This window comes from Lampris incognitus, chromosome 17, assembly GCF_029633865.1.
Source record: "Lampris incognitus isolate fLamInc1 chromosome 17, fLamInc1.hap2, whole genome shotgun sequence".
NCBI classification, from domain to species: Eukaryota; Metazoa; Chordata; class Actinopteri; order Lampriformes; family Lampridae; genus Lampris; species Lampris incognitus.
Window position 1 is genome coordinate 2,422,883 of NC_079227.1, and position 8,378 is coordinate 2,431,260.

General features: G+C 58.0%; 1 protein-coding gene across 1 annotated transcript; it reads right to left on the reverse strand.

Moving 5' to 3' along the window:
- Window positions 1–6,556: 6,556 nt before the first annotated feature.
- Window positions 6,557–8,089, reverse strand: LOC130127850 (uncharacterized). Its single transcript, XM_056297571.1, has one exon. It carries the CDS (start codon window positions 8,087–8,089, stop codon window positions 6,557–6,559), a length of 1,533 nt encoding a protein of 510 aa, XP_056153546.1.
- Between the last annotated feature and the right edge of the window lie 289 nt (window positions 8,090–8,378).

The window sequence follows — 8,378 nt, forward strand, 5'->3', positions numbered from 1 at the left end:
GGGATAGAATTCCCCCCAGGAACTAAGGGTTAAGTCATGGTTGCCCTGGCAGGTTACCGCAGGGTTAAGTTATGGTTGTCCAGCCAGTTTTCTGGTTATTCTTGCCGCCTCCGCTCAGTCGAGCTGTGGTTTTGTTGTCTCTCTGATTTACCGTGGATTAAAGAAAGTTGCCTACACGGCTAAAGTGTGAACCTACGGTCTTCTCCGTTCCTTCGGCTCTACACTGGTGACCCCGACGTCGGTTTTCGGATAAGTTTTCTGAAACCACACACACATTATGGCTACGAACGCCGTTGCAATTAAACTGCCGGAGTTTTGGGAGTCTTCCGCGGCTACATGGTTCGCGCAGGCTGAGGCACAGTTCGCGCTCAGAGACATAACAGCGGACGAGACCAGGTGCTACTACGTAGTGGCAGCGCTGGGGGGCGCTACGGCTTCCAGGATAAGCGGTTTCATAACCAACCCACCGGCCGATGGTAAATACGCCGCACTTAAACATCTCCTCCTTGAAACTTTTGAACTGTCAACAACGGAGAGAGCACGTCGCCTCTTCGCAATTCAGGGCTTGGGAGATGGCAAACCATCGGAGCTAATGAGCAGGATGTTAAACCTACTGGGTCAAGAAAAGCCATGTTTCCTGTTTATGGAGCTGTTTCTGCGCAACATGCCGCCCCACGTCCAGACTGAGCTCGCTAACTCCACCATCACTGATCCCCGTGAGCTGGCAAAGGAGGCTGACCGATTCTTCGTCGCTACACAACGTTCCTCCCATGCCGGGGTGCTGGCTCCTACCTTCACTGGCCCCTCGCCGACATCGCGGGCGTGGCCCGACGGTGGCGCCACAGCGTCAGACCGCTACAAGCCCTCTGGACTCTGTATGTACCACGCTCGATGTGGTGCGAAAGCTAAACGGTGCCGTTCCCCCTGCAACTACAGGCCGACGGGAAACGAGAGGGCCAACACTCAGTAGTGGCCACGAGTGTTGGCGATACGAGCAGGCTACTCTTCATCCTCGACACCATCTCCGGTCGGCGATTTCTTTGTGACACGGGCGCACAGAGAAGTGTGCTCCCTGCTACTGACGTCGACATCATGGGCGGGGAGCGGGGCCCCCAGTTGGCGACGGCTGACGGCAGCCCTATCCACACCTACGGCGTGCGGTCTGTAGAACTGTGTTTTGGTGGACAACGTTTCACGTGGGAGTTCGTCATGGCCAATGTAACGCTTCCCCTCCTCGGAGCTGATTTTTTGTGCGCTTACGGTTTGCTAGTGGACATTCAGAACAGCCGTCTGGTCGACGCCTTAACCTTCTCCTCCTTCGCATGTACGCGGGGGGAAGCGGCCTATGCAGGTCTAGCCAACCCTCTCTCAGAGGCAGACAAGTTCAACCGCCTCCTCGCTGAGTTCCCTGACCTCACCCAGCCTACCTTCTCTGCACCCACCGCTAAGCATGGGGTGGAGCATCACATTGCTACGAAGGGGCCCCCGGTCTACGCCAGAGCCAGGCGTCTCGACCCCGCCAAACTCGCCATTGCCAAGTCTGAGTTCGAGCACCTGGAACGCATGGGGATCATCCGCCGCTCTGACAGCCCGTGGGCGTCCCCACTCCACATCGTCGCTAAGCCTGATGGAGGTTGGCGCCCATGCGGGGACTACCGCCGACTAAATGACGCCACCACGCCCGACCGCTATCCTGTCCCGCATATCCAGGACTTTTCTGCAAACCTGTCTGGCAAATGCGTCTTCTCAAAAGTCGACCTGGTCCGTGGTTATCATCAAGTTCCCGTGCACCCCTCAGACATCCCCAAGACAGCGGTGACAACCCCATTCGGCCTATTTGAATTCCTACGAATGCCATTTGGACTCAAAAACGCGGCCCAGTCCTTTCAGCGGCTGATGGATTCAGTGCTCCGTGGCCTTGATTTCATCTTCGTCTATTTGGACGACATACTCATCGCCAGCGCCTCCGAGGAAGAACACCTGTCCCATCTTCATGCCCTCTTCACACGCCTCAGCCAGCATGGGCTGATCGTCAACCCGGCGAAGTGCCGGTTCGGGCTGACAGCCATTGATTTCCTCGGGCACCGCATCACTGGGGACGGGGCAGTCCCCCTGCCCTCAAAGGTGGAAGTGGTGGCGGCCTTTCCGCGCCCCCAAACAGCTCGTGCGCTCAGGGAGTTCATCGGGATGGTGACATTCTACCACCGCTTCATTCCCCGAGCCGCCTTTATCATCCGGCCACTGTACGAGGCGCTGAAAGGCATGTCCCCCAACCAGGCGGTCGACTGGACAGCAGAGCGGGACCGTGCGTTCACCGAGACTAAAGCTGCGCTCTCCCAGGCTACCCTGCTAGCGCATCCTTCACCTACAGCGCCTATTTCCATAACCACGGATGCATCGGACTATGCTGTTGGTGCGGTTCACGAACAGTGGGTGGGGGGGGGCTTGGCAGCCTTTGGCCTTTTTCAGTCGCCAGCTTACACCCCGAGAGCGCAAGTATAGTACTTTTGACAGGGAACTCCTCGGTCTCTGGCTCGCCGTCCGGCATTTCCGTTTCCTGCTAGAGGGCCGCGAGTTTACTGCGTACGTGGACCACAAGCCCCTCACGTTTGCCATGTCCAAAACGGCCGAGCCATGGTCCGCTCGCCAGCAGCGACAACTCTCCTACATTTCGGAATTCACTACCGACATCCAGCACGTCGCTGGTAAGTCTAACCAGGTAGCTGACTGCCTCTCTAGGGCAGTGATTGGAGCGGTCCACCTAGGCCTGGACTATGCACAGATGGCCGCTGACCAGGCCACGGACCCGAGCATCCTCCGTCTCCGGGCCTCCGACACGGGGCTCCGCCTGCAGGACGTTCCTTTCAGTGACACAGGTGTCACCCTCCTGTGTGACGTCTCCACAGGACAGCCCAGGCCCATCGTCCCGGACAGCTGGAGACGCCCCGTGTTTGAAGCTGTGCACGGCCTCTCTCATCCAGGCGGTAAGCCATCCGTGCGCCTGACCTCTGCTAAGTTTGTGTGGGAGGGACTTAAGAGAGACGTGAAAGCGTGGGCCGACTCGTGTGTTGCCTGTCAGCGGGCTAAGATACACCGCCACATTAAGGCGCCCCTGGAACGCTTCGCAGTGCCGGAGAGACGATTTGACCATGTCCACGTCGACCTGGTTGGTCCCCTACCCCCCTCCCATGGGTTCACCTACCTCTTCACTGTGGTGGACAGGACTACGCGCTGGCCTGAAGCTGTTCCCCTGGCATCCACGACGTCTGCTGATGTGGCCCGGGCTTTTATTGGGTCGTGGGTCTCACGTTTCGGTACGCCTTCCGACCTTTCATCTGACCGCGGGCCACAGTTTACCTCAGAGCTATGGAATGCTGTGGGTGAGGCTCTGGGCGTCAAGCTTCACCGCACTACCGCCTACCACCCTCAGGCGAACGGCCTATGTGAGCGCTTCCACCGGTCCATGAAGGCTGCGCTTCGGGCTACTCTCAAGGACTTCAACTGGGTCGACAAGCTCCCATGGGTCATGCTGGGCCTGCGGACCGCCCCGAAGGAAGACCTACAAGCCTCCTCTGCGGAGCTGGTGTACGGCACGCCGCTGCGAGTCCCAGGCCATTTCATGCCCAATGCAACGCGTCCCTGGTCAGCTGTGGACCAACGAGCCTCCTTGCTGGACGGGGTCAGAGCTTTCACACCCGTCCCTACCGCCCAACACGGCGCTCCGGTGTCCCAGGTGCCCCCAGGTCTGCAGTCAGCGGACTACGTGTTCATGCGTCACGACGCACACCGCCCCCCTCTGCAACCTCCTTATGACGGCCCCTTCCGCGTCCTGGAACGGGGAACTAAGCACCTGGTGGTGGATTTTGGGGGCACGGCCGAGCATGTTTCAGTGGACCGAGTTAAACCCGCACACCTGGACTTGACGCAGCCGTTGGAGTTAGCCCAACCTCCTCGTCGCGGTCGTCCCCCGGCTCCGCCTCCTCCCCCCGTGGAGGCCCGAGCTGCCTCTTCTGCTCCTCAGGCCGACCTCCACAGGCCCGCGTCAATGCCTCCCAGAGACACTCCGGCCCCTGTTATCCGGAGCCGCCGCGGACGGCCTGTCGTCCACCCGCGCCTGCCTGACTTCGATTACTAGGGCGAATTCTGGGGGGGCTCATGTGGTGGACACGTATTGGGGACAGAATTCAACCCAGGAACTAAGGGTTAAATCATGGTTGCCCTGGCAGGTTAACGCAGGGTTAAGTTATGGTTGTCCAGCCAGTTTTCTGGTTATTCTTGCCACCTCCGCTCATTCGAGCTGTGGTTTGGTTGTCTCTCTGATTTACCGTGGATTAAAGAAAGTTGCCTACACGGCTAAAGTGTGAACCTACGGTCTTCTCCGTTCCTTCGGCTCTACAACATCCTAGTTAACCATTACTTCCTGGTTTACCCTTACTTCCTGGTTAACCCTTACATTCTGGTTAACTCTTACTTCCTGGTTAATTCTTATGCCCTGGTTAAGCCTTACATCCTGGTTAACTCTTACTTCCTGTTTACCCTTACTTCCTGGTTAACCCTTACGTCCTGGTTAAGCCTTACATCCTGGTTAACCCTTACTTTCTGGCTAATTTTTACACCCTGATTAAGCCTTATATCCTGGTTAACCCTTACTTCCTGGTTTACCCTTACTTCCTGGTTAACCCTTACATCCTGGTTAACCCTTACTTCCTGGTTTGCCGCTATTCCTTCAGCAGGCGACATGGGAAGAGCGGAGCTGTTGTGAACCAAAACAGGGGGAACATACCATAGACTATTGCTTACATTTGCTAATCTTTGAAAAGTATTGGGTTTAATTATGCAATAAACATGAACTTGACTCTTATTCAATTCAATTCCCTGCTGTCACGGGAGGAGACTCTTAAGAAGAAGAAAAAAAAACAACAGCAAATAAAAAACAAAACAAAACAGGGGACCAGCATATTGCTTCAGGAGCTTCTCTTTCCCGCCAAGCATTTTTCATATTTCTGTCATAACCAGCCGGGACGAAATGCAGGCTGCATACCTGCACGTTGCCGACGTTCTTGCTGCTCGCTGGTGTGTTTCCATCATATATCGGGTGTTGTATTGCTTTAACCACCTCTTGCTAAGGTTGCCAGCGTGCTCTCCTTCCTAGCGGTTCGTCCAGACAGTGTGACGATGCTTTATCTTCCCTCCTCACACCCGAAAATTAATGAAAGGAAAACAATGCAAATCCCTTGACCCGAGCGGGCTTAACAAGGCTACATAAGCAAACACAAAGATGTTAAACGTCCTGGTAAATGCTCCAGCCTGTCTGCTGGTCCTGGACTGAAGGAACAGAGAGAAAGACTGGAACAGAGAGAAAGACTGGAACAGAGAGAAAGACTGGAACAGAGAGAAAGACTGGAACAGAGAGAAAGGGGAAATGTCTCAGTCTGTACGACGTGCATTATAACATATTATTGTTTCAACATGATACCCATCAACAACCCAGATAGCCAAACTGCTGCGGCCCGGACCCGTCCCACACCGACACTTTCATCCGGCCCACATACCACATGGAACGATGGCACTTGGGTGGCCCGCTCCTGTTTGCCACGTCATGGCTAGAACCAAGCCATAGCAATGCCGCATGTGCCACATATATTTGCCATATTTGTTTTGTGATATTTGGGCCATATTCACCATTTACCACACGGGGCACTTCAGGGTCACATCCAGATCACATGTTGCCCAGAGCACCGCGTCTTTGCCAAAAAAGGCCCACATGTGGTTTGGCATATTTGGGCCATATTTGCTATTATACATGTGGACCACTTCAGGCTCACCTCCATTTTGTCAGGGCCAGAAGAAGACCATCAGTGCCGCATCATTGCCTGAAGTGGCCCAGATCCGGATGCTATCTGGGAAATAGAGAGAAAGGGGAAGTTTCTCAGTCTATACGGGTTGCATTATAACATATTGTTGTCTCAAATGAACATGACACCATCAGCAATCAGGTGGAATGCGCTTATTCTCCTTTAACTGAGCGCTAACTACTGCTAATCCCCACAACACAAATCCTACAGGAGGAGGAGGAAGCATAGCTGACTCCACCTGAGAGGACAGGAAGTCAAACATCACACAGAGGAGTGAGGGCTGAAAGGAAAGAGGGCCGGTGGAGTGTACAGGTAAGCTGCTCTCGTGTGAGATCTTTTCAGTGAGGAGGGAAGGAAGTGTTCCTGCCAGGAAGATGAAGGCCGTGGAGGCCTTTAACAAAACTACTTGGACTAAGTGTACTGACATGGATGGACGGTGTGGCATGGCTAGCGTCTGTCTCAGATGGTGGTCGGTGTCATCTTTCCAACCTGTGATTGAATGAACGGATCACGGACATCACGGACCCTCTCACACTCAAATGAAACTCTGGGCCTTCACTGAAACCGCCTCGGTGTGGACTGGTCCGTGGTTCCAAGTGCTAGGAAGTGCTGGGTGCAGAGCCACGTTTCAATGAAGTTTAACATGGATCAGGAGAAAATACACATCAGCACCAGATGTTCTGCTGCAGCGTGACGCGACGCTACCACAGAGACAAAAAGCCCACTGCATTTTGTGCAAACCTATGAAAAATATTATTGGTCCCTGTTGGCTCGGACTTAGTCACGTGATCGCCGTACTGTTGCACCACTGGCTGCTGCTGCGTCGGTAGCCCTGCATTCCAGTGGAAGTCAGGTTTCCTTTTGAAAGAAGGAGTTTGTTTTGCTTTGACTGGGACGATGGCGGACACGCTGGGACACGCTGGGTGGGACACGGTGGGCGGGACACGCTGGGTGGGACACGGTGGGCGGGACGCGCTGGGACACGCTGGGCAGGACACGCTGGGTGGGACACGCTGGGCGGGACACGCTGGGTGAGACACGCTGGGCAGGACACGGTGGGCGGGACACACTGGGACACGCTGGGCGGGACACGCTGGGTGGGACACGCTGGGCGGGACACGCTGGGTGAGACACGCTGGGCAGGACACGGTGGGCGGGACACGCTGGGACACGCTGGGTGGGACACGGTGGGCGGGACGCGCTGGGACACGCTGGGCAGGACACGCTGGGTGGGACACGCTGGGCGGGACACGCTGGGTGAGACACGCTGGGCAGGACACGGTGGGCGGGACACGCTGGGACACGCTGGGTGGGACACGCTGGGTGGGACGCGCTGGGCGGGACACGGTGGGCGGGACACACTGGGACACGCTGGGCGGGACACGCTGGGTGGGACACGCTGGGCGGGACACGTTGGGTGAGACACGCTGGGCAGGACACGGTGGGCGGGACACGCTGGGACACGCTGGGTGGGACACGCTGGGCGGGACGCGCTGGGACACGCTGGGCAGGACACGCTGGGTGGGACACGCTGGGCGGGACACGCTGGGTGAGACACGCTGGGCAGGACACAGTGGGCGGGACACGCTGGGACACGCTGGGTGGGACACGCTGGGCGGGACGCGCTGGGCGGGACACGGTGGGCGGGACGCGCTGGGACACGCTGGGCGGGACACGGTGGGCGGGACACGCTGGGCGGGACACGGTGGGCGGGACGTGCTGGGCGGGACACGCTGGCTGGGACGCGCTGGGCGGGACACGCTGGGCGGGACACGCTGGGAGGGACACGCTGGGCGGGACGCGCTGGGACATGCTGGGCGGGACGCGCTGGGCGGGACACGGTGGGCGGGACGCTCTGGGCGGGACACGGTGGGCGGGACACGCTGGGCGGGACACGGTGGGCGGGACGTGCTGGGCGGGACACGCTGGCTGGGACGCGCTGGGCGGGACACGCTGGGAGGGACACGCTGGGCGGGACGCGCTGGGACATGCTGGGCGGGACGCGCTGGGCGGGACACGGTGGGCGGGACGCTCTGGGCGGGACACGGTGGGCGGGACGCGCTGGGACATGCTGGGAGGGACACGGTGGGCGGGACACGCTGGGCGGGACACGGTGGGCGGGACACGCTGGGCGGGACACGGTGGGCGGGACGTGCTGGGCGGGACACGCTGGCTGGGACGCGCTGGGCGGGACACGCTGGGCGGGACACGCTGGGCGGGACGCGCTGGGACATGCTGGGCGGGACGCGCTGGGCGGGACACGGTGGGCGGGACGCGCCGCTCCTTAAGAAAATAAAACGGGTTGTCCTCCGCGCTGCAACTGCTCATGGCATCTTTGCTTTTTTCATCGACCCTCTTTCTTCCAAAGCCCTTGTTATGCACCGGAAACGCCAACCATTTCGAGACGTGAAAAATAACATACGTCAGAATGACGTACTCCCTCCGCCATTTTATTCAAAATTCTGTTCAGCAAGGAGGTGACGGGTCAGCACCTCCTGACAGCCCAGACTCTTCAGATCGATT